The sequence below is a fragment of the Dromiciops gliroides genome, chromosome 3, assembly GCF_019393635.1.
Source record: "Dromiciops gliroides isolate mDroGli1 chromosome 3, mDroGli1.pri, whole genome shotgun sequence".
In the NCBI taxonomy this organism is placed as follows: Eukaryota; Metazoa; Chordata; class Mammalia; order Microbiotheria; family Microbiotheriidae; genus Dromiciops; species Dromiciops gliroides.
The window spans coordinates 54,057,540-54,083,882 of NC_057863.1; the positions used below are offsets into that span (position 1 = coordinate 54,057,540).

At 39.7% G+C, this 26,343-nt stretch overlaps 1 protein-coding gene across 1 annotated transcript in view; it reads left to right on the forward strand.

Moving 5' to 3' along the window:
* The window catches only part of SLC9A9 (solute carrier family 9 member A9), a 733,387-nt gene that overhangs the window by 441,387 nt on the left and 265,657 nt on the right, over positions 1-26,343 (forward strand). Inside the window, 2 exon segments of the mRNA XM_043990722.1 lie at positions 18,090-18,203; positions 21,490-21,601. Of these exon segments, the coding sequence (XP_043846657.1) occupies positions 18,090-18,203; positions 21,490-21,601 (226 nt within the window).

A 26,343-nucleotide genomic window follows, 5' to 3' on the forward strand; every position in this document is an offset into this window, starting at 1 on the left:
TTTTTTAAATACAGCCTCTGCCCTCAAGGAGTTTATAATCTAGTGGAGAAAGATTACATAAAATAAGCTGAAAGGTGGGGTAAGGCAGGGAAAGTACCTGGAACAAGGGCATGATGGAGCCCAGTCCAAAGGAGTACAGCTGGAGGGAAATGAAGAGATGATTGACTTTGGGAACCCTGTTTAAATGGACGCTTTGAGAAGAGACATTTGCTCTGCCCGCCAGCCAAATGGTACTGAGGGTACTGATGAGGTGTGAATACCAATGTTGATTCAGTCTCATAGAAGGAAGAGGGAAATGAGGGGGTCACTAGCTTTCAGTTCATCCCTCTGGGTATGTTCAGCAATAATAGGTAACAGCCAAATATGCATCCTGGCAGTCTGAGCTGGCCACCTCTTCACCACGCTCCCTTCTCATTGTCTCTGCAGCTCCCACTCCATCACTTATCATACCTGATCCTGAGCTACCCCCTCCTCTTCTCACTTCTATCCTGCTGGAACATTCTCTCCTTAGGTAGCTCCCAGCCTCTTCTTTACCTGGGATGGGCAGGTAGTGGCTTATCAGTCAAAGTCTGCAAGAATACCACAGAATATTATTGTATCTGAGAAAAGAAGCATGCATGCAATGACCCTTTTTTTCTTTTGTGTTTAACTCATCTTCAGGCTTCAAGTGCATTTTCTACTCCCCCATGAAGTCTATTTCAATAAACTAAATTTATAACCACTAAAAAATAGCAAAATATAAGCTCCTTGAGGTCAAGAATCTATTGTTTTTTTCTTTCTGTTTGTTGCATCCCAAGTACCCAGCACATCAGATGCTTAATACATTCTCATTGGATTAGACTGGAAGTAGAGTGACCTATGAAACAAAACTGAATAATATCCTCTTTCCTATACATGGATTTTACTCTGAAATCACTTTTACCAAAGAATAGAGGAAGGGGACTATAGCACTTAGATTGGTATTTTCAGTCATATAGCATACAAGTTAGTTAGGCTTGGAATAAATATCTGTTCAATTGAATGGAATGGAGTGGTGTCGAATGGGCTGCTTTTACTCAGTTAATTGTATGGGGAAGCCTTTAAAAAAAATACAAAGGCACTAGCATGCCTCATACTGTATCTGTCTAGCACAGTGCTCTGCACACTTTAAGTATGTGATAAAGGTCTGTTGAATGGATGTATGAATAAATAAATGAATGAATTATTTCCTATGTGCCCATCACTTTACCCTCCCACTCAAGAAAGGCCTTAGGGAAGTTATAAATATAGAAAGGAAGAAGATACAAAGAAAGGAAATGGAGGGCAGGTCAATAAGAAACACTATAAACAAAAGTACTGTTACCCTTATCTGGGAATTCTGACAACGTGTGAATTTTTCACAGATGCTGTCTGATATGGATATATCAATGTTTTCTCCTTGGCATATTCATTGAAGAAGTCAGCATAGTGTTAATTCATTCATTGCAGAGAAAATGTGTTACTTCTCCTAAGTAATTTCCTCTAACAAGTATTTATTGGAGAAATGGAAGGACACTCATGATACCACTATTATTTGAAGCATCACTATGATTAAATCCACTGTGGAAGGTCCTTCTGGTGAATGTCTATTTGCACCTCTTTTGAGTTAACCTCCTTTGGGGGAGAACACACACACACACACACACACACACACACACACACACACACACACACACACACACCTCAGACAAAAATAATGTCATCTGGCTCTTTGGATTGGCAAGAAGACTTTTCAGGTGTTCCAGGATTCTCTGGGCCCCATTTGCCAATCTTAGATTCCCTGACTGAATGCTTACCCTGGACTAAACAAGGCTGATAGATGAGAAATCAGTTCCCTATAGTATCGAAGAGACTCAGTGCAGATATTCTGAAAGAAAACCTCACACTGATGCAAGATCAATATAAGATGAAATGAAACCTCATTCTTTTTATTCTGAATTGTATGTAGACACGTTCTATTTTTTGTTTGGTGGGCAGTTGTTTTGTTTAGTTGGTTTGGACTGGCATGAGGCTCTGGGCCACTGCAGGAGTTCCAGGTTTGTGGTTTTGACAAACACATTCACCAGGACCAGATCCTGAGCTATACTCCCTCCGTCCCTTTTGGGGAAGAGGTGGGGGTCATGGCAATGAGGCTGTGACCTTCATATAACCCTCACTACAGCTTTTGAGTGGCATCTGCTAGCAGCCCTTCCTGTGTACAGTAAAGGGGTCTCGGGGAGAGGCTGGAAATCAAGACGCCTGGCTCCCCAATAACAGATGTGAAGGGGGAAGATGAAAGAAGAGAGCAAGAGCAAGGAATAGGTGTGAATCCATCTGACTGCCTGTGAGTGCTTGGAGGAGGAGTCTGAAATAAAGCCTAGCATATTTCCTGCTGCTCTGGCCCAGTGAACGCTCTCTCTCTGTGTCTGCCTCTGATTCTCTCTCTTTTTCTTCTACTTTCTCCATCTGGTCTCATAGTCTCCCTCCATTCTGTTAAGACTAGAGGCAGGGGGCAGCTAGGTGGCACAGTGGATAAAGCACTGGCCCTGGATTCAGGAGGACCTGAGTTCAAATCTGGCCTCAGACACTACACACTTAGTAGCTGTGTGACCCTGGGCAAGTCACTTAACCCTCATTGCCCTGCCTCCCCCCAAAAAAGACTAGAGGCAGACACCATCTTCTGCATGAAACCTTTCCTGATAACAGTGGCTACTTCCCTCCCTCCCAAACTACCTTGTTCTTAACTAGTTTGTTTATAGTTGTGCCTATTAACTTTTTTTTTTTTGGTGATTTGCCCAGGGTCACACAGTTAGTAAGTGTTAAGTGTCTGAGGCCAGATTTGAACTCAGGTCCTCCTGACTCCAGGGCCAGTGCTCTATCCACTGCACCACCTAGCTTCCTTGGTGCCTATTAACTTTATTTATGCTCTGTGTGTATACACACATATGTATATTATATGGACTTGTTTCCTTCATTAGAATCTAAGATCCTTGAGCATAGAGATTATTTTGTTCTTTATCCCTGCATCCCCCCCACACCTGGCACAGTGTCTGGCACATGAGGGGACTTAATAAACAACATGTTGATTGATTAATTCCTACAAGGCCCAGCTTGTGTGCCACCTCCTGTGAGAATACTTAACTATGCCCCTCAGGTGTTGGTTTTCTCTCCCTTCTCCTCAAGTCATCATGTATATACATATCTATTGACATGTTTATCTACCCCACAAGACTGTAAGCTCTCTGAGGGAAGGGACTATCCCCTTTTCTATTTGTTTCACTAGTACCTGGCACACATTAGAATTGAATGAACATGTCACATGCAAAAGTCTCAGACACACAGTACAATGAAAGTTTTGTAAAGGTAGGGACTGTTTTCGTTATCATCTTTTTATTTCTAGCATTTGGTATAGCACTTGGTACAAAGTACGCATACAATAAATGCTGGTTAGATTAAATTAGATTGAATTGGATTGAACTGTTTGTGTGTGAGAGAGGCAGAAATAGAGAAAGAGAAACAAAAAGGGGAGAGGGGGAGAAGAGAGGAGAGAGAAAGGGAAAGAGAGAAAACCGGGAAGAGGGTGATGAGAGAGGGGAGAGAGAGAGAGACAGAGGAAGAGAGAGACAGAGACACCTAAAGAGTCAGAGACAGAGAGACAGAGAGACAGAGAAAAAGACAGAGACAAAGAGACAAAGAAATTCAATCTGGATTGATTGTTTTGTGCTCACCTGTTTAATGTCTAATTTGGGGGAAGCTAGGTGGTGCAGTGAATAGAGCACCGGCCCTGGAGTCAGGAGGACCTGAGTTCAAATCCGGCCTCAGACACTTTACACTTACTAGCTGTGTGACCTTGGGCAAGTCACTTAACCCCAACTGCCTCACCCGAAAAATAAATAAATAAATAAATAAATGAATGAATGAATGAATGAATGAATAAATAATGTCTGATTTGATTTGGCTGGTTTGGGGAGTGAGGTAAGGGGGAAGAGCAAAGAAGATTGTTATGTGACCAATATTTTAGTAAATTTTCTGGTCCTAGGAAGTTCCCGAAATGTAACTAACTCACGAATATATTAGCTAACATGAATTCTTTACAACAAATGGGTACTGGAATTTATTTTAGCAGCCAAATAACTTATGCATCAGGAATGGAAAACTTCCAGAAATAAGAACACTGCAGTAGTGTTTACTGGCTGGAGCAACTTAGCAAATTCATAGAAAATAGCATTCTCATGAAAGTATAAGCAGGAGGATTTCAAGACTATCTGGACACAATGTTTATTCGGTTTAATGAAGCCCAGTCTTTGTAACTCTAATTCCGTTTGTTTTCTATATGTTAGCTCAGCTTATTTAATGATAGCTATTCATCTTCCCCAAATGTGTTTTTATTGTGTGCTTTCTTTATGGGTTGTGCTTTTGGAATGCTTAATTTTGGAGACCATAAAATAAAGTTTAAAACAAGAAGGGGTAAACAGTCATCCCCTGTTAAGGAAGGCTAAGGCAACAGCCCTGAGCAATACTGATGCCATACCCATAATACAAGACCTCTAAGTTCCTTTCCCACTTTAAGATTCTATACACAGAGTTCTGGGGCCTGCCAGTGGAGGCAGAGATCAAGTATTTAACTTGGATGATATCACAGTGACACACACACACACACACACACACACACACACACACACCTCCTTTCCAGACCAGTAACGAAGGAACCACACAACTGTGGCTATGGTGTCACTGGGCAAGAGGGAATTTACCTTTCTGGTTTCTCTTTCTCAGCTTCCTTTAGTCAATGAGATTTCTTATGTGGAGAAGTGGGAGGCCAGAGGCACAATCCCATTAATAATAATAATAATAACTAGCACTTATATAGTTCTTTAAAGTTTGCAAAGCCCTGTAGACCCCTCATTTTATTCTCACAATAATTTTGATAGGTGTTATTATCTCTGTTATCAAACAAGATACTACCTATAAAGTACTTAGCACAGGGCCTAGCAGATAATAAACACTCAATAAATGCATATTTTCCTCCCTCCTTTCCCTCTCATTTTCAGATGAGGAACTGAGTTGAAGAGAGTGACCAGCGGTGCTAGCTATTCTACCAAATCAGAAAGACTTGAGAATAGACCCAGATCTGTCAAGCTAGGGTCAAAGAGACAATGTCATGTGGTGAATAGAGTGCTGGAATTGTAATGAGGAAGATTTGAATCTCACCTCAGATACTTATTCCCTGTGGTCTCTAGATTACAGTCCAAACTTCCTCTCTTGTTTGGTCATTTTTTTCAGTCATGGCCAACCCTTCATGACCCCATTTGGGGTTTTCTTGGCAAAGACACTGAAGTGGTTTGTCATTTCCTTCTCCAGCTCATTTGACAGATGAGGAAACTGAGGCAAACAAGTTAAGTGACCAGTAAGTGTCTGGACCCAGATCCAAACTCTGGAAGATGAGTCTTCATGATTCCAAGCCCAATGCTCGATCCACTGCGCCACCTAGCACTTCTTCCACCATGCCCCAGTTCTTCATCCACACCACCTTTTGTCTCATTTCTCTCCAGGCTGTACTCCAGGCTTTCTCTGTCAGGCCAGGACACCTTTGTCTCTTTCCTCCTCTTCAGCTCCCATTTATGTGTTGTCTTCTTTCATTTGAATGGAAGCTTTGTGAGGGTAGGAACTGTCCTTTCTACTTGTGCTTGTATTCCCAGGACTTAGCACAGTGGATGATGCAAAGAAAACACTCAATAACAGTTTACTAACTTGACTGTATGACCCTGGACAATAACATCAACAACAATAGCTAGCGTTTATATGGGGCTTTAAGGTTTGTAAAGTGACTTACAAATATTATCTCATTTCATCCTTACAACAGTCCTTGGGAGGCAGGTGCTATGGTTTTCCCCATTTTGCAGCTGAGGAAACAATGTTAAAACTTGCCCAAGGTCACACAGCTAGTAAAGGTGTCTAAAGCCAGATTTGAACCAGGTCTTCCTGACTCCAAGTCTGATACTGTATCCATAAAGCTACCTGGCTGCAAATCATTTATCTCTTCTGAACCTCAATTTCTTCCCCCATAAAAGAAAGGGTCATACTCTATGACCTCTAAGAAGGTCATAAATAGTAGGCTAGCCACAAAGAAGACAAAAAAGGCTGCAATCCTATTGACCTCCTATCCTTAAGTAGTGTTGGTGTCTATGGAAAAGGCTAAGAGAATGCTGGGAGTCTCCTCTTTTAGAGCTTCTACACAAACATACATATAACTATCTATACTCTAATCCCTGCGCAATAAGCATCACGTGCATATGCTATTGAAGGAATTGAATACTATCAACATTTATAGTCTCACTGTAAACAAAACCAGAAGACAGAAGGAAGCCTCAGTTAAAAGGAAGGGTGGTTCTTGGGGCTTTTCTTAAAGACATAAATAAAGGAGGTAGTTGGCAGACTGGTTTGACTGTGCATGCAAAGGCAACAGGAGACATCATTTCACAGAATGTTTGGTTGCCTCAAATTACAGTGTTCATGATAAGTACTTCCAGGAAGACCACCAGGAAACCATTGCAGCTTATGTACCAACATCTGTTACAAAGGATAAAGCAACATCAATCCTACAAAGGACTCTCAATCAATAAGACCCTCCAAATTAAATCAATAAGTGTGCATAGGGGAGGATGACAAGAGATAGATGGGTGGGCGGATGGATGGATAGATATGTATATGTATGTTTGTGTTATATACAATATATATATGAATTAAAATACATTTATATTAATATATATTAATAGGCAACTTGTTCAGGATCACATAGCCAATGTGTATCCAGGTCAGGACTTCCTAACTCGACAGCCAGCTCTGTATCCGCTACAGCCAATCTATAATGGACCAAGTTGTCATGGCTTTATAGTTTTTTCTTTGGAAGGAGGGGTGGAAAAGATGCAGGATAGGGATGACCTGTGAATAGAACTAGGAGGGCAAGAAAGAAAAGAGAGAAAAGGGGTTGAAGGGTAGAGCACGATGTCACATTTACTTGGTTAACTATATATTTGGAAGAAGGAAATTAAATCAAAGTATACATAGAATGATTTTACATTTATATACATATGTTTATACATATACATACATACATATGCATACATATACATGTGTGTATATATAGACACTTATTTGAATCCAATGGTAGCCATCTTGAGTGGGAGAGGGGGGAAAAGTTACATGATGACTTTGTTATATATTTAAAAGGAATAGCAAGTTATACATAATAGATTAGCAGTTTCTTGTACAATCATCTTTTATTTCTATTCTACTATGTTATGGAAATGCTTGTTTGGTTTTGTTTTTCTTTAAGTTCAGAATAAAATAATTTTTTAAAAGAAGAAGGAAATTATAATCAAAACTGATGTGTTATCAATTTGATGAGTAAGTTACAGAGGTAGAGATAGAAGACATAGAGATTGAAATGATAGCAAAGAAGTCAGAATACTTAAAAGAACATCAATATAAATATTGAAGTTGTCAGCAATAAGGGCAAGGGATGGGGAAGGGAAGAAGACGATGATCACAGACCGAGAAAGAGTGAAGAATACTTGAAAGTTAGGAGTTAACAGAATAAAGTTGATAGCATCTGGAAACCAGCAGTAAATTTCAACGGGAGCCAGGTTGCTAAGTTGTGGTGAGACCTGGGATTCTGTGGCAGGTGAAAGATGAAACAAATGAAGAAACAAAAGTTCGAGCTTCTGAGCATATCGATTTATTAATCAATTCATGCCAATTGCCTAACAAATTGGGACCAGATCCCTTCCTCAGCTTGGAACCCAAACCTGAATACAGGAAGAGACAGACTTTTATACATTAAAAACAATTAAATAAATAAAACCAATTAATTAAAAGAAACAATCAGGAAACCACATTAGGTAATTGGAAGAAAGATCAGGCACTTTCCAAGTTGGGAGGAAGAGAGTGAACAGGTACAAATCTCTGAAATCAGAAAAAAAGGTGTCCCACTCCTCCTATCTACAAACAATGAAAGGAACGTGAAAACAATAACTGATTGATCATTAGAGAGTCAGTTTTCAAAGAAGACATGTGGATTGCTTGAGATGGATAGTTGTGAGAAAACTCTTTGCATCGATCTGTTATGGGGAAATAGGGTGGACTGGACCCATAACAAATCTTTGGGTCTGCTTGTGTTCCTGGTCAGCATAACCAGAGTTCTGAGTTAAGGGTCTCCAAACAGTAGGCAGAGGAGGTCCAGCTTCCTAGCCATGCAGGGCCAGGTTCAAACAATACAATAAGTTTTTCTCCCAATTCCCACAATTGAATAACGTTTTCTCACAAGAAGTTGGACTAAACCCATAATTGAATAGAAAGGGAACTGAGCTAGATCCAGAATTGAGTCACAAGATTGAGTCAGTGTGATTCACTCAATTCCCACAATTAACCTTGCTGTCCTAATCCCTTCAGTTCCCTCAATTGGCAACGGGGATGAAGTACAGACAGTGATTCTTTGTCCACTTGTTCCAGTCGGAGCATTTAGGGGAAAGGTGTGTGTGCACATGACTGTGAGTGTCTGTGTGTCTGTGTATGATGGGGGTGGGAAAGGTTAATTGAGAGGAGCAGACGGAAGTGGAGAGGGTGACAAGGCATGAGATAAACCTACAAAAGAAGGTCATCAGTATAATAAATGGAAAGAGTCTGAGCAGGAGTGATTTAGGATGTAAAGGATAGAGCAGGAATCGCAAAGGCTAGAATAGAGTGAGGGACAAAGGAGGAAAATGACTCTGGCAGGGTAGAGCTGAGCTGGATCCCTGGGTGAGAATATAAGAGTGAGGTAGCCAGGCAAAGGGATTTTTACCTGAATAAGATCTCACTGTGAAATACGAAGATTAAGGAAGCAGTAGGTAGGAATTTGTACCCAAACAGCAAGGAGATATCAAGTGGACAGATGGTGGTAAACCAAATTAGCCCTAGACTTTTAATTTGAATTATCTGTGAAGGAACCTCTAGGCCTGATGGAACATCTCAGTTGGTTTGGGTGGGGCATGAAGAATTAGGAAGACAGAAGAATTGCTAGTAATGGTGCCCAGGAAGAAGGAAGGGTTCCCCGAATAAGTACAAAGTTCAACTTCAACAGCAAATGATCCCCTCTGTGCCTTTTCTTTCTTTCTTTCTTTCTTTCTTTCTTTTTCTTGCAGGGCAATGAGGGTTAAGTGACTTGCCCAGGGTCACACAGCTAGTAAGTGTCAAGTGTCTGAGGCCAGATTTGAACTCAGGTCCTCCTGAATCTAGGGCCGGTGCTCTATCCACTGCGCAACCTACCTGTCCTCTGTGCCTTTTCACTGACTGACCCCATACTTGGAATGCTTTCCCTCCTTACCCCCACCTCTTAGCTTCCCAAGGTTCCTTTAAGACTCATCTAGAAGCTCACCTTCTGTTTCTCCCCACAACTACCACCACCACTGCCTTTGTGAGTGCCTCCCATTTACACCACACCATCTTATAGACACACAGGTGTTTGCATATTATCTATCTTGGCAGAATGATTGCCCCTGAAGAGCAGGCACCATTTCTTTGCTTTAGCATAAGTGCTTAATAAGTGCTCATTGACTAACTGACATCCATGGAACTGAAACCAGTGTAGGAGAGCCATCAATGAATGTGTGAGCTATTTTATAATGTATAAAACATCCCAGAAGCTGAAACATTTTGGGGGGAAAATGCCCACCCATTGGGTGGAAAACCTCCCTTTCCTAAAACTTTTAAGCCTGAAGAGTGTGGTGACAGTAAGATGACTTTTTAAATTTTTCATAGAATTTTCTTTTTTGCATTCAATTTTTACTTTTCTTTTAGTGGGAAGCCTAGACAAAATGAATATCAATGTAGTTCTGGAAGAAAGTTATAAAACATAAAATAAAGAGAAGCTAATAGAAGCTCTTAAAAGGGAGTGCCAGGAAACAAGGTACCCCTTCTTCTCAGATGCATTGCATTAAATTTAGTGTCTCAGAGGGAGGCGTCATGGCATGGTAGAGGGAGTATCCATACTGGAGGTTCTCCACATCCAGAAAATCCCAAGTGATTTCATGTGCTTGGGAAGATCCTAGTGAGGCAATTCTTCCTATCAATGCAGGTCAGCAACTACTCCGGAGCCTAGTTATCCAGGGGAGAGTTTAAGGGGCTGCCCAGGAACATGTAGCCAGTATGTGTCAGGAGCAGGATTTGAACATCCAGGTCTTCTTGCTTCAGAGACCAGCTGTCCTCGATCCACTTTTGGCTTGAAGGTGGGAGAGGAGAGGGAGAGGGAGAGGGAGAGGGAGAGGGAGAGGGAGAGGGAGGCAGGAAAGGAGGGAATGAAGAAAGGAAGGAGGGAAGGAAGGAAGGAAGATGTTAGAGGTTTCATAAACATAACACATATAGATAGCTTTCCACAATCTAACAAATAGTGTCATATCTTACTGACTCATAATAATTAGGAGAAAAGTCAATCTGAGATAGTAAGAAGAAAAAGACTTTAGAGTTTAATTTTTTAAATTAATTTTTATTCTTTCAGTCATTACTATTTTTCCACCCTTCATCTTCCTCCCCCCTGGGGGAGAGGGGGAAACCAAATCTAGCATATTTTTTAAGTCTAGCACTTTAAAAAGAACACAGTGACTCAAAGCAGGTGAGGGAAGTGTTACCTCAGATATCTTTAGGGCATTTATTTTAACAAATATCTTTAGACCTTGAATTAGCATCGCTATTGTTTCTATGGAAATGATTGTTTCTGAAGTTCTTGAAAACAATTTTTTCTAAGTATTTTCATGATTTCTCTCTACAGACTTATTTACATTATTAACTTGCTTTTCCTGTGAGAGAAGGGTTCTGCTAAGCCAAGATAAACTTTAGCCTTGGTCTTAACAATTTTAAACATGATAAATTATTAATTCGTGAAGTCCAGATAAATGAAGTGTTGATCAATGAAATATTTAATCAAAATGTTTCTCTAAGAATCAAATAAAAAATGTAAGGGAAACGGGAGGAAGAAAGGGACTTCTTGTCCACAGAGCAGAACTAAGTGTATTACTCTATATCTATATGGGTCACCAATGACTGCTTTCCCTGAACTGACCAGTTGGGTGCGTTGTTCTGTTTTCTTTTGTTTCTAAATTGACAGATCAGTCAATCAACCTATATTCTTGAGTTCCTGCTATTTTAAGGCTCCGTCCATTCAGTCCAAAGATTGAGCTGTTCAGTGAAAACCCAACATGCACAGCTAAGCTTTTATGGTTTATTTTCTTGGTCTTCTCTTAAGAACCTATTCTCAGGAGATTTGTAAATGTGGAACGAAATTGAATGAGGCCACAGATTCTCATTAAGGGCTTCTAATGCCAAATTATTTTGAGATCTGTTCATCCTGAGTAACACCGTGTTGAATGTGTATAATTACACACAGCAAGGCAAGGATGTCCTGCCACATTGCTAAGAATCATACCTTGAAAAAGAAAAAGGAAAAGGAGGGAGAAAAAAACTAAGTACCCAATTTCTAAAAAATAGCTTAAGCATCAAAACCAGGTTCATTGTTTTCTATAAAAGTGTTGGATTATTGCCTGAAATAAAAACTGAAGAAAATACAGAAAACAAAAGTTACCGCCATGATAGGGCCCTAGAGAAAAAACTATTGAAAGCTTTTCTTACTCTAGCTATGATGATGTTGCCCATAATAGGACAACTAGGAATTTTTGTGTCTGGGACAAGGAGAAAAGGGGAGTTGAGATAAATTTGGGAGTGCAACTGAGGTTGGGGGAAGGAAAGGAAGTGTGCCAGTGGATATACTGAGGTTTCTAAACTATCCCCGGACTAAGCAATATAAAGAAAGTGGGGAAAGGAGGACAGAGTGACTTGGAAGCCAGATTTGTGGTTGTTGGGAATGCGACTGCCTGAGGAAGAAAATATGTGCCTACATGAATTGGAAATCAAAGGAATGCCCATCATTTCAGTCTTTAAATTTGTTAAGACTAAGGCTAAAGTTGATCTTGGCTTAGCAAAACCGTTCTCTCACAGAAAAAGCAAGCTAACAATGTAAATAAGTCTGTAGAGAGAAATCAGGAAAATACTTAGATGGGAAATGGCTAAACAAGCTGTGGTATGTGATGATGATAGAATATTATTGTTTTATAAGAAATGACAAACAGGATGATGTCAGAAAGGACTGGAAAGACTTATATGAACTGATGTATAGTGAAGTGAGCAAAACCAGGAGAACACTGTGGGCAGAAACAGCAATATTGTTTGATGAAGAACTGTGAATGACTTAACTATTCTCAACAAGGCAATGATCCAAAACAATCCGAAAGGACTAATGATGAAACATACTATCCATCTCCAAAGAAAGAACTGATGTTGATTGAACACAGACTGAAGCATGTTATTTTTTACTTTCTTTCATTTTTTTCTTTTATTCAAGTTTTCTTATACAAAATGACTAATATGGTAATGTTTTATATAATTGCACATGTATAACCTATATCTGATTACTTACAGTCTCAGGGAGGGGGAAGGGTAGGGATAAAATTTGGAACTCAAAACTTTAAATAAAAAATATTTATTATTATTTACAAAAAAGAAAATATGTGCCTCAAGAAGTACCATCTAGGGAGCAGCTAGGTGGCGCAGTGAATAAAGCACTGGTCCTGGATTCAGGAGTACCTGAGTTCAAATCCAGCCTCAGACACTTGACACTTACTAGCTGTATGACCCGGGGCAAGTCACTTAAACCCCATTGCCCTGCAAAAAAAAAGTACCTTCTATATTTTCCCAGCATAAATGAAAGTCCTAGGTACCCTACCCATAGTTATGGCTATGGAGCCCACTATAAGTTACTTTTTTTTTCTTAAAGGGACCAAAACAACCATTTTTTTTTTTTTGGTGAACACATTAGTTTTAACTATGTCATGCACAGCTGTTGTAAATGTTTGCTATTTCAATAAAGAGAATGGGTAAATCACATCAAGCTTCCAAATGTCCAAACTGAATTTGCTTGAATTTGAATTCCCATGGCTTAGCACAGTACTCGGCACATCATAAGAGCTTAATAGATGTTTGTCATCTTGTCCAAGTACCCAGAAGAGCTGTGATAGGCTTACTTCACGGAGCCTAGATTTGATCAGGATGGGTCCTCCCTCCAGGAATGTAGTTTGTCTGCCCTCCTAGCTGGTTTCAATAAGTTGTAAGTTTACAAAAGTCATCGCCTAGTGCCAACTCTCTGATAAGCCTCTTCCCACATCACTGAGTTGGTTCTTGGATAACACAACCACACAACCTCATTGGGTAGACCCATTCTTGAAGTCATTCTAGCCATGTAGGACTTGGTGGAGCCTGAGTTTCACTGACATAGCATGTGAAAACCTGGTCTCTTCTATCTACCCCTCAATGAGGCATTGGTTTAGGACAAGTAGCAGAGTAGCCATTTAAGAAACAATTGAATAGAACGAAATTCATGGCCCCTGAAAATGGCAACTGTAGATTACTTTTGCAGCAGCTCGACAGGGGGATGGAAATCCTGGTGTTCCCCATAATTATATGTCTGTTCTCCCCTTGTAAGTGGAAAATAGATCAAGGTCCAAAAGCCTTTGAAGGAAAATAAAACTAGAAAGTGATTTTTTAAAAGGTAGTGTCTTGGGGCAGCTAGGTGGCGCAGTGGATAGAGCACCGGCCCTGGAGTCAGGAGGACCTGAGTTCAAATCCGGCCTCAGACACTTAACACTTACTAGCTGTGTGACCTTGGGCAAGTCACTTAACCCCAATTGCCTCACTAAAAAAAAAAAAAAAGGTAGTGTCTTTGAAGTCCATAAATAATTCCAAGCAATAAATAAGGAACCTAGGAAGACTGATGTGTTCTGGAAAAAATATTGTATGTGAAGGACATGGGTTCAGGTCCCTGTTTTACTACTAATAGCTGTATAAAGTCAGGCAAGTTGCCTAGGTTATTTGAGCTTTAATTTCCTCATATGTGAAATGAGAATGATAATATTTGCAATTACTACTTCACTGAGATTGTGGTGAGGATCAAATAAAATCATATATGTAAAGGATTATAGAAATGTAAGCTATTATTAGGGCAGCTAGATGGTGCAGTGGATAGAGTGCTGGGCCTAGACTTCTCTTTCTGAGTTCAAATCTGGCCTCAGACACTTACTAGCTGTGTGACCCCAGGCAAGTAACTTAACCCTGTTCCTCATCTATAAAATGAGCTAGAGAAGGAAATGTCAAACCCCTCCAGTATCTTTGTCAAGAAAACCCCAAATGGGGTCATGCCTGAAAAATGACTAAACAACAACAAAGCTATTATTATTTGAGACAAGCAGCTAAAAGCTTGGCTTTGATATCTGTGCATTAAATATTAAAAGCTAGTAAGCTCAGTTTTAAAAGACAAAAATAACTTATGAGTTAAGTGAAGATTAAAAGCTTTCCCACTGACCTAGAAAAAGGTGGTGAAGTGGATAGAGCACCATGCCTGCAGTCAGGAAGACCTGAATTCAAATCTAGCCCAGACACCATATGATCCTGGGCAAGTCACTTAACCCTGTTTGCCTCAATTTCCTCATATATAAACTGATCTGGAGAAGGAAATGGCAACTCACTCCAGTAACTCAGACAAATAAACCCAAAATGGGGTCAGGAAGATTTGGACATGACTGAAAAACAACTGAATAGTAAGTTCCACTTTAAAAGACAAAAATAACTTGTGACTAAATGAAGATTAAAAGCTTTTCCATTGACCTACAAAAAGGGCATCTGTCCTCCTTGCCTCCACTAGCTCCCCTTCAATTCACTTCTGAACACCTTTTAGTCTGCTTTCTAGGTCTACTACTCAACTGAAACTGCCCTCTACAAGTTCTATCTATCACCTAATTGTGAACTCCAATGGCTTTTTCTCAGTCCTTGTCCTTCTTGGCCTCTCAGCAGCATTCAATATTATTGACCACTCCCTTCTCCTGGTTACTTTCTCCTTCCTGAGGTTTATGTGACACCGGTCTCACTTGGTTCTCCTCTTGCCTATTTGAGCAGCCTTTCTTGGTTCCTTTTATTGGCTCATCATCCTTCCCCCCCCCCAAAAAAAAAAACTGTATTGTACCCTCTTCCCTTTACTCTGCTCACCTCTGTAATTGTCAATCTATTCTCATGGGCCCAATTACGATCTCTATGAAGAGAACTCCAAGAAACTAATGATATGTTGAATTTGAGATCCCTATGGAATATCCAGGAAATTATAACAAACTGATAAGTTGAGACCTACCTGTGGAAGAGACCTCTGCAAAGAAAAAGGAGGCAATTTATCTCCTCTCTACACCTTTACCATGTAGTTTCAAAGCAGAGTTACTCATCAATAGGAGATATTGCATCCATCAGGGAAAAGAGACACGAATTCCAGACAGAAAAAGATATGGTGACTTCCACCCAAAGAAAGAAATAGCTTTGAGGAGAGTAACTACTAGCACCAGAGAAAAGAGTCCAACTCTGGAGAGGATCAGTCCTTGGCAATCCAGTTGAGCAACCCAGAAACACTTTACCCAAGGAGAGTTTCACAAAAAGTCTATGAATAGGGGCAGCTAGGTGGCGCAGTGGATAGAGTACCAGCCCTGGAGTCAGGAGTACCTGAGTTCAAATCCAGCCTCAGACACTTAACACTTACTAGCTATGTGACCCTGGGCAAGTCACCTGACCCCAATTGCCTCACTTAAAAAAAAAAAGTCTATGAATAGAAAAAGAGATTTCCCAGCCCTACAGTATGGAAGTTAAGTATTGATTTTGCATGTATCCCACCAATCAGTCTCCCTCCCATTCTATTCTGTTTGAGTCCACTCTTGCCATGAATATGGTGTATATATGGGGAAGAATGTAGTCTAGGGTTGTAGTAAGGGTTTTGTTTTGGATTTTTTTTTGGTGGGGGTATATTTTGTAACTACTATTCTTATTGTACTAATCTTACTATACCATTTTAGTAAATGCTTCTTCTAAAAGTTAATTCATCTATTGACTGATTGTTAGTGGGAAGCACACTGGTGGGGGTTCATGAGCTAGAACATTAAGCATTCAAATCCACAGGATTATCCCAAGGTATCAGGTAGCAACCACCCTTTGGAGACCCAATCCTTGAGTGTAAGTAAAAATTGGTAAAGTAACAGTAGGGATGCTAGACATTTACATATTATAATCCCCCCAATGGAATTTAAACTTCTTACAGATCAGGAATATATATTTTTTTCTGTTTTGTCTTTATATTCCCAATGTCTTGCATGCAATAGATATTTAGTAAATTCTCAATGGATTGGATTAGATTGTACTAGAGTGTCCTGACACTCTTACAATTGGTTCTGAGACATTCTCCTTGTATTACTTTGATTGACAGTATTTGCTTAGGTGATATGGCACAAGACATGAACTATGACCTCAGGATAAAGGAATAGGGAATAAGCATTTATATAGTGCCTCCTATGTGTCAGGCACTGTATAAACACTTTACGAATATTAGCTCAGTATACTTGATGATCCTTGCTACTGCCAGAAAGACTGTCTTGCAAAAGTAATGTCTTTTTGTATCAAAGATTTCTTAAAATATTGGTTTTAAATAACATTTTGGACAGGGTCTGGGTTTTGTTTGATTCTTTGGTTAATGGTCAATGTACAGATATTAGGTATTATAGCTGCAAATACATTTTAGTTGTAAATACATTAAGTTAAAAAATAAACAATGTGAGGGCAGCTAGGTGGCACAGTGGATAAAACACCCTGCCTAGATTCAGGAGGACCTGAGTTCAAATGCGGCCTCAGACACTTGACACTTACTAGCTGTGTGACTCTGGACAAGTCACTTAACCCTCATTGCCCCGCAAAAAATTTTAAAAATTTAAAAATAAACAATGCTTGGTCAGTCCAGAGGGACATCCACAGGGATGCTTCCCTAACATGACAATTTATATCTGAGAATGAATTTTCTCAAACTTAGTGTACAAAGTCTGGAGCATAAAGGGCCTTTCTCATACTGTACTTTACTGTGGCCTCTGGATAACCCTTCATGACCCCTTGATTTGGCAGGGGGGAGATGATTTCCATTTTCTCTTTAAATGTTCTCAGAACAGCTATTGGGAGCATTCTTCAATGCAGCCTCTTATTAGCCCATTTAGCAAAGTAAATTCTGATATGCCTATTGTGTTCTTGCCACATAAAGTGGTTAACAGATTCCTGGAATGAGTCATTTACATTTTACCAGCTAGAAATTATGAGCATTTAATGAATGCACCCTCATCAGTCATTTTAATGAATCTCTTTCTCTTGGGTTTGAAATATATCGATCATTATCATGTTTTTAGTGAAAACTACACTTGTCCATCTTTCAAGTTAAGTGATGCCTAAGGAAAAATATGGTCTGAGCTCTTGATTAGAATCTTTAAGAACTTAGGGTCTTCAAGGGCAGACCACTTAGCTATTGTGTATTCCAGCTAGCTCCAGTTCTGGCTCAGCTATTTCCTCAGATAACTCTGAAATAGTAAAATGAAGAAGAATGGGTCTGGAGTCAGGAGATAACTAGGTTCAAATCCAGCCTGCAGCATTTAGTGGTTTTGCAACACTGGGCAAGTCCTTGGGCCTCTCCGAGCTTCAATTTCTTCTTCTATAGAATGGGGATGACATGGCTGATGAGGTGATTTGTTTTGCATGACTTGCTGTTTATAAAGGGTTTTGTAATTCTTGCTTTCTCAATGGATGGAGGAGAGCATGGACAGAAGGAGAGAATTTGGGACTGAAAATACAATAAAATTAATAAAATGAGGATACCATTGCTTCCTGGTTGTGAAGATTCAATGAGTTGATTTGCCTAACAAACCTAAAAGTATCATGTTAAATATCAGTCACTTTATTCATGTTATTCTGTCTCTAGGCTCCAATTTCTCCTCACTGCAATTTTTTTGACTTGCTAATAGGGATGACTCCTTACAGAGGGTGGTGGTATTCACCATCACTACATGGTATTCACCATTGCCATATAGCATTCTTGAAAACTGTCTCTGTAGAAATGAAATCACTGCAGAGCTAAGTTCAGATTAATGGTCTGGTTTGTTGTGTTTCAGCTGTTTGAATTCATGAACTTCTTGGCGGAGAATGTCATCTTCTGCTACATGGGCCTGGCGCTGTTCACATTCCAGAACCACATATTTAATGCTCTTTTTATACTCGGGGCATTTGTATCCTTTACTAAAATGCTGTCAAGTGCAACCTACTGGATATTTAGCAGAAGGGGCCAGGCAGTCTGATTCAAGTTGTTAATTAGTGTTCAGGGCATGAGTTCAAATCTAAGGAGGAAATGCCATTTCTGTTCTTTAAATGCCTGAAAAAAATAAGAGGCCTGTAGAAGCCTGGGGCCCTGGTTGGGGTTTCATGGTTCAGAGTAAGAGGTTTGTTAAGTTGAATGGGTCTTAAAGCAGTAACCTACAAAAGGGAACTTAAAGATTGTACCTGATTTTTCTTCATATTCTTTGGGCACAGAGCATGGAAAATTAGGCTTAATGTACAAGTGGAATCATGTTGGGTATAAGGAAAAAATTCTTGGCCCTCAGAGGTATGGTTAAGCTTTGCAACTGCTCTCAAGACTATTACAGATTGTCCCTCATATTGAATTCATTCATTCATTAAACATTTATTAAGTGCTTTCTATGTGTCAGGCACTGTGTTAACTGCTGGGGATACAAAAAGAGGCAAAAGACAGTCCCTGCCCTCAAGAAATTTACAATCTAATGGAGGAGACAGCATGTAAACAACTATATATATATATATATATATATATATATATACACACACACATATATACACACACATATACATATATGTATGTATGTGTATATAAACATATATACATGTATGTAATGTATGTATATATGATATTATAGAGAGAGAGCTATATAGATAATAAATAGTAAATAATTAAAAGCAGGAATTCCCTGGAATTAAGAGGGGATAGGAAAAATTTTGTGTACAGGTGGGGTTTTAGTTGGGGTTTAAAGGAAACCAGGGAAGCAGTAGTCAAAGGGAATTAGGGAGTATGTTCCAGGCATGAAGATTAGACAAAGAAAATGCCCAAAGCCAAGGGATGAAATGTCTTATTCATGGAACAGCCAGGAGGCCAGTGTCACTAGATGGAGGAGTATATATTGAGGGGTAAGTATAAAACGACTGCAAAGGCAAGAATGATTTGGGTTAGGAAGGACTTTTTATGCCAAACAGTACATTTTGTATCTGTTCCTGGAGGTAATACGAAATAGCTGGAGTTCATTGAGTGGGAGGGAATAATATAATTGAACCTGCATTTTAGGAAAATCACTGTAGTAGTCAAATGGAGAGTGGATCAGAGTGAGGAGAGACTTAAAACAGGCAGACCCACCAGCAGACTATTGCAATAATCAAGTCATAGGGTAATGAAGGGTTGTACTGGAGTGGAGGCAGTATTAGAGGAGAAAAGAAAGCATATCTGAGAGATGATACAAAGGTGAAGTCGACAGGCCTATGTTCAAGATGACATATGGTGTGATGGGAATGGGAGAAAAGATAAAGAGTTCTGTTTTAGGCAGGTTGTGTTTGAGATGTCTATAGGACATCCAGTTCACAACGTCCAATAATGTGTTGGTGCTGTGGGACTCAAGAGAGAGACTAGGGCTGGATATATGTGACTGAGAGTTATCAGCACCAGGGTGATCGATGAACTCCTGGAAGCTGATGAGCCCATCCAATGAAATAACATAGAGAGAAAAGAGAAGAAGGTCCCAAACAGAGTTGTTAGGGGACCTCCACAGTCAGAAAGGAGTTTATTAGAGAAAAGAGTCATTGAGAAGCAACAGCAATGAAATAGAAAATAGAAAAGAAACAATAAAACATTTATAATAAGTATAGGTATGTATAATATGCAAATACATATGCAGATATATAAATGTACATATGTACATATGTAAATGATATATAAATACTTATAAATATGTGTGTACATATTATACACACACACACACACACACACATAGATACAGGTAGATAGAAGACCCTTTAGTCATAGGGAATATGGAAGAGAAGGGCAAATACACAGGAGTAGGAAAGTACAGGAGACTGAATAATCCAATTTGTCTAGACTATAACTCTGCACCTGTGGGGCCCAGATAAATGCATAATAATGTTGAGGCCCCTATATTACCAGTAAAGGTGGCTAGGTGGCACCATAGTGCACAGAACTCTGGGCCTTTAGTCAAGAAGGTCTGAAATCAAATCCAGCCTCAGACACTCACTAGCTATGTGAGTTTGGGCAAGTCACTTAACCACTGTCTGCCTCTGTTTCCTCAACCATAAAATGGGGTTAATAACAGCACCCACCTGGAGCAGCCTCGGTGGCACAGTGGATAGAGCACAGGCCCTGGATTCAGGAGGACCTGAGTTCAAATCCAGCCTCAGGCACTTGACACTTGCTAGCTGTGTGACCCTGGGCAAGTCACTTAACCCCAATTGTCTCACCAATAAATATATAAATAAATAGATAGATAGATAGATGAATGAATGAATAAATAAAAATAACAACACCTGCCTTACAGGATTGTTATGAGTATCAAATGAGATTAAATTTATAAAGTGCTTAGCATAATGCCTGGAATACAGGAAGAGCTAAATAAATGCTTATTTTCTCCCTAGTTTTACTTAATTCTTTTCCTTTATTACAAGAGACCTCTCATGGGAGTAATCTGTAAATGTTGCTAATGTATAAACAAAACACATCGATAAAACTTTAAGTGGAAAAATTCAAAACAAAACTATAAGAAAGTTCAACCTGGCAGTGATATGAAGGATGGAACGGGGGAGGGGGTAGAGAGTCAAGGAGGGAAGCTATTGCAATAGTCTAGGCAGGTAATAATGAGGCAAACTCATAAGAAAATGAATGTGTTTATATGTCGGTTTTTAACTGCTAGGCCCAGAATTCAAGAGTGTCTATTGAAATAGCTTGAGTATTACAAGCACAGCCCAACCCAACCAAGAAAAAATTAAATGTACCAAAGAAAAAAGAAGAGGGAAAAAAGATTGCTAGACACAGACAATATAAACCGACAGCAAATGAAATGGTAATCATGACTAGAAGTACATGGAGTCTCCCTAAAGTGCTGCTTGGGGAGGTAATGCTGTTTCCAGCCGAGTGGCTCATGCTTCATATTTTATAGCAAGGCGGAAGATGTCAGTCGTCTGAGATACAAATGGGATGAGGAAATGGAGAGTGATTGAAGCGGGATAGGGACAAGGCTGTGTCCAAAAGCTGTCCAGCAGCCTGTGATATTTATGGAGCGGGATCAGGAACATATCAAAATAGGAATTTCTGAAGCCAGTTTCAGGATTACTGCCCTATTTATCCCCCATTTGTGTGTGTGATAATATATTGGCAAAACTGGTGTCATAATTCTCCCCTCATTGCCGTGTTTTCCTCAACGTTCTCTTGCGTTTGCCTGACAGTTAGCAATTTTTATTGCAAGAGCCTGCAACATCTATCCCCTCTCCTTCATCTTGAATTTGGGCCGGAAACAGAAGATCCCCTGGAACTTTCAGCACATGATGATGTTTTCAGGTACGTGTGTCAGTCCCATTAACATCCGTGCTCCTGTTCTTTCCCAGACTCTCCCAGGAGGCAAAGGGCTGGGAACAGCAGCAGCTGCTTTCTCTCTCCTCACCTACAGAACATTAGGACCCTGCCCAGGCTCATTAAGTCATGCACAGCACCAAGAGGGATAAGGAAAGAGATCCCTCTGAGAAATGTCATGTATTCACTGTATCTAGCTGCCACCCAGTCCAGAATACAGAGAGGGGCTACTTCCCTTATAAGGCCTGTTGTGGGATCATTGTCTTGTCCAGGAATTTGAATTATAAGCATGCAAGCCCAATGATGCATGATAATCAGAATGCAGCTGATGCCTGCCAAAAAGTAAATTACTTGCCCATAACCCATTCTCCACGGACTCCCCCCTCTTCATCAACAGGTCCTACAGCCCCTGATGGTTGACAGGCAAGCTCTGATTGTTTAAACAAATTGCTGAAAATCTCTTTGAAGTGTCTTCTTTAAAGCAACAGAAAATGCACTCAGTGGTGGCAAATGATACAAGATCTACAGTACAAGAGGGTTCAATTTTCTATCCTACTCTATTCTCCTACATCCAGGGTTCTTAACCTGCGATCCATAAAAAAATATTTTTTCTTCCTATTTTTTGAAAACTGTCTTTCGATATATTTGGTTTGTTTTGTGATACTACATACTTTATGTGCATTTTAAAAAACATTATTCCCAGGTGGGGACCATAGGCTTCAACAGACTGCCAAAGGGATCCATAACACACAAAAAAGGTGTGTTAGAATTCCCATTCTGCACCAGCCTTTCCATTTGTCCAAGAAGCTGCTGCATCTATGCACTTTTACCTCCATGTTTGTCCCTCTGCACATTGGTAACAAGCACCTGAAGCACAGGATTTAGAGCTAGAAGAGGTCTTAGAGAAAGGGAGCACTGGAAAGAGGAGGTAACGCTAATCAGAGAAGCAGAGTTCGAATTCCGACTACCACTTCCTGTGTGGCCTTGGAGACGTTATTTGTCCTCTCAAAACCTATGTTTTCTCATCTGTAACAATGAATGTAACAATGAATAATTGAATTAGATGATCTCTACGGTCCCTTCAAGGCTGTAAATATATGATCTTCTGATATTATAGTCCATTTTACAAATGGTTTTCCAAATTGACTTCTGAACTCTCAACTTTTTGCCTCAAGCCACAGACTGGGAACTGGGTAAGGACTCTATGATGTCACTACATACCTAAATTTTACATTTGACATTTAGGTCAATAAACTAACATACAGGAAGTTTCATTTTGTGGTAAATTGCAAAGCTGAGATACAAAACACAGCTCCTCTTGACTCCAAATTCAATTCTCTTTCTATTATTAATCAATCAATAACCATTTATGAAGCAGTTACTATGTGCTAGGCACTGTGCTGGGGATATAAAGAAAGTATAATCCCTATTCTCAACAAGCTCAACTCTCCATAGTTCCATGGGGCAAAAAAAAATAGCTGACTGAATGTCCAAGACAAGATGTGAACTAGTAACTAAGGAAGACAATTTTCCATACACTGTGTGACCAAGTGCCTCCCAACATGCCAAGAGAAGGTCACTCTTGGAAAGAAGGCCTTTCTGGTCCTCAGGATCCACTATATGTAGTGTAGCACCTCCTGCCCCCTCACTCACTGGGAGAGGTAGTTTGAGGCTGATCCATTTAGCCTAAGATAGTCAAATCATCATCTCAATTCAAAGAGAAAATTTCTGGCAATGCTAATATAATAATAGTAATAATAACTTCCATTTAGTTAGCCTTTTATAGTTTACAGTTTACAATTTAATAGCCACCTGTCTGTGGTTGGATACCTTGGTTGATTGGCAGTGATTCTGCACACAGCTGTGTATTTTCCAGAACACCTGGCACCTAATGGCATGAGGGAATTGGTGGGGAAAAGAGAGTTGGAAAAAAAAAAGCAAGAGCTTTAGTTAAGAACCAGTCCAATATCAAACATAAACTGCAGTGATGAGCTGACTTCTTCTCTGGAACCTTAATGATCTTGTGGCAGGGGATTGCATGAAAAGGTAGCAAACTAGATCTGGAATCTGGAAGACCTAGTTCTAATAGTCTTTCTTACCTTTATTGGCCGTGTTGGCCATGAGCAAATTATTTAAGTTCTGGTACACCCAAGCAACTTCTTTTTCTTAATTTTTCTTTTAAAGCATTTCTTATTTCTCTCTCCCACTGGCCCCTTTTTATGTTCATACGAGTCCTTTTCCTTTTTTCTTTGATCTCTTCACAGCTTAGGGCTATAGTTGGTCCGATGGTTAGTACAGATCAGTGACTTTTGGAGCATAATTCTAAATTGCTTTTCAGAATGGCTAGACCATCCCAGCTCCACAGAGAATACATTAACGTACTTATTTTCCCACAGCTCCTCCAGAACTTCTTATTTTCCTTTTTCTTCATCTTTGCCACTTTGAAGAGTATTGAGGTAGAACCTCAGAGTGGTTTTCTAATTAGCGATGCTCTAATTATTATTGATTGGGAGCATCTTTTTCTATGGTCATTGATAGCTTAGATTTCTTCCTTTGAAAACTGCCTGGCAGCTTTCTAAGGCTGTAATTTATAGATAAGTTGCCAATATGCATGAGCAGAAGAAATTTCTACATAGGGAGTTCCTCACACCAAGCAAATCACACTTCTGGACTAAAATGAAAATGTGTAATCACTGCCCTGGCATATTTTGGGAAACATTTCTATAATCAGGAGAACAGTGCATTCTCTTTCTACACAAAGCTTCGGGATGTCTACTAAAAAAGGGCAATGACTTTTTTAAAAATTACATTTTAATTCTCAGACAGTTGTCTTTGTGTGTTTGAGGCAGATTTTAAGACTTTTAAATTAATGTTATAATGTGAAGTTATTTTTGGTTACCAGAGTGGTTAACTTTGTAATCTTAATGAGTCCATTGTACATATGGTTTTTCAAATTTACTTCTGAACTTGCAACTTTTGGCCTCAAGCCACAGACTGGGAACTAGCTAAGGACTCCATGATGCCACTACATGCCTAAACCATCTTCATTACAGAGTAATGGTAAACCACACCTATTAGATAAGAGTGAAGTCATCAAACTAAGAGGACCAGAGTCCTAGGTCCATTTTTTATGAATAGAGTTCTGCTGGGTTCTAATAACTACAGAGTGTATCTCAATAAGAGCTAACATTTAGATAGTATTTTAAAGTCTGCAAACTGACATTTATATATATGCATAGACTAAGCCTGAGGGAGATGGAGTAACTTGCCCAGAGAATAAGCATCTGAGAAGAAGAAATTGAATACCAGTCTTCGTGACTCCAAATCTAGCACTTTACTCCACTGTGCCATCCAGCTGCCTTTATTTTGCAAAGTGAGTCACATAGATTCTTTCATATAATACTCACCTATATGTATCCTATATGGTAGGTAATATACAGATTTGAGATAACAAAGACACAAATACCTAAAAACAAAGGGACTATGGAAAGTTTCTTACAGAAATTCTTTGCTGACCTGGTATAAACTTAGCCAAACATAATTTTAAAAGATTACGGTTATCTCATCTGCTGAATGGTACCTGACATTGGTACCTGTGCAAAGTCTCATTAAATGTATGAAAATGAGACCCTGCATTCACAATCAGCAATACTAGTCTATGTATTCAGGTCTTCTGAAAAATGTAGATTTTGTTCTCTGGGAATCTGTGGGTAGTTAAGAGTTGATCAAGGAAGTTTACACTTCAGGAAGGAATTCAAAAAGCTTCTTTAAAATTCAAGGTCAGGGACAGCTCTGGTGTATCATGTGTCACCCTGCACAAAGAGCTTCAGAAGAATGCTACATTTCCCTCCAACTCTTCCTGCTGTTCCCAAGAGCAGCCCCAGCTAATTCTGTGAGTAAGCAGTCTGTCCTCAGTATTCAGTTCCCTTGAAATGAAAGAAAGCAATGCCTGGTGGTTTACATTGGAGGAGGAGAGATGGGCTCCATACAAATTAGGCTCCCTTATTGAGGTGGCCCAGATTAGGAAAGCCCAAATTCTGGTCTTAATTCAAGGCCACGTGCTACTATTTTTGCTTAATTTAAATAGGAGCCAGGTCACCAAATGGAAGGTAGGAAAATGGCAGGACCAAGGTGGTACTGATAGCCTTCCAGAAAGGTCTCCTCTTTTGGATGCTGGGATTCCATTTCTGAACTGTTTATGGGGGTTGGGGAAAGAGAAAGAAAATAGGGAGAAGGTTTGCAAAGGAGTGAAGATGAAATGAAAGAGGGTCAGCTAAACAGCCCTATGGTTAGAAACCAAAATGCTTGTGTATTAGCTTCCTCTCACGTTAGGAGGACTCTCTTTCCCAGATGCCCTTAATACACCAGAACATATGTCATGTTCCCCTGTAAGAAGCCTTCAGAACCCATACCCAAAGTTGTCATACCAATTACCAGAAGGGAGCAAACTTAAACCCAAAACTTAATAGTCAATAACAAGAAAAAGTCCCAGAGAATTCTCATCAATTGAGTAAAAGATAGAAATAAAGATTAGTAACTGAGGGCAAAGAGAAATCAACAAAAATAATTTTAAAGAAAACATTATAATATATCTAATTGCTAAGCCAAGTTCTCCTTGGTTGTCCCCATTCCCATTGAAATCAGTGGGGAGAGTACCTGCCAAGCCTGAATTGTACACAGGATACCCAGCTTCCTCATATCTACTCTAAAGATTCACACTACATTGAATA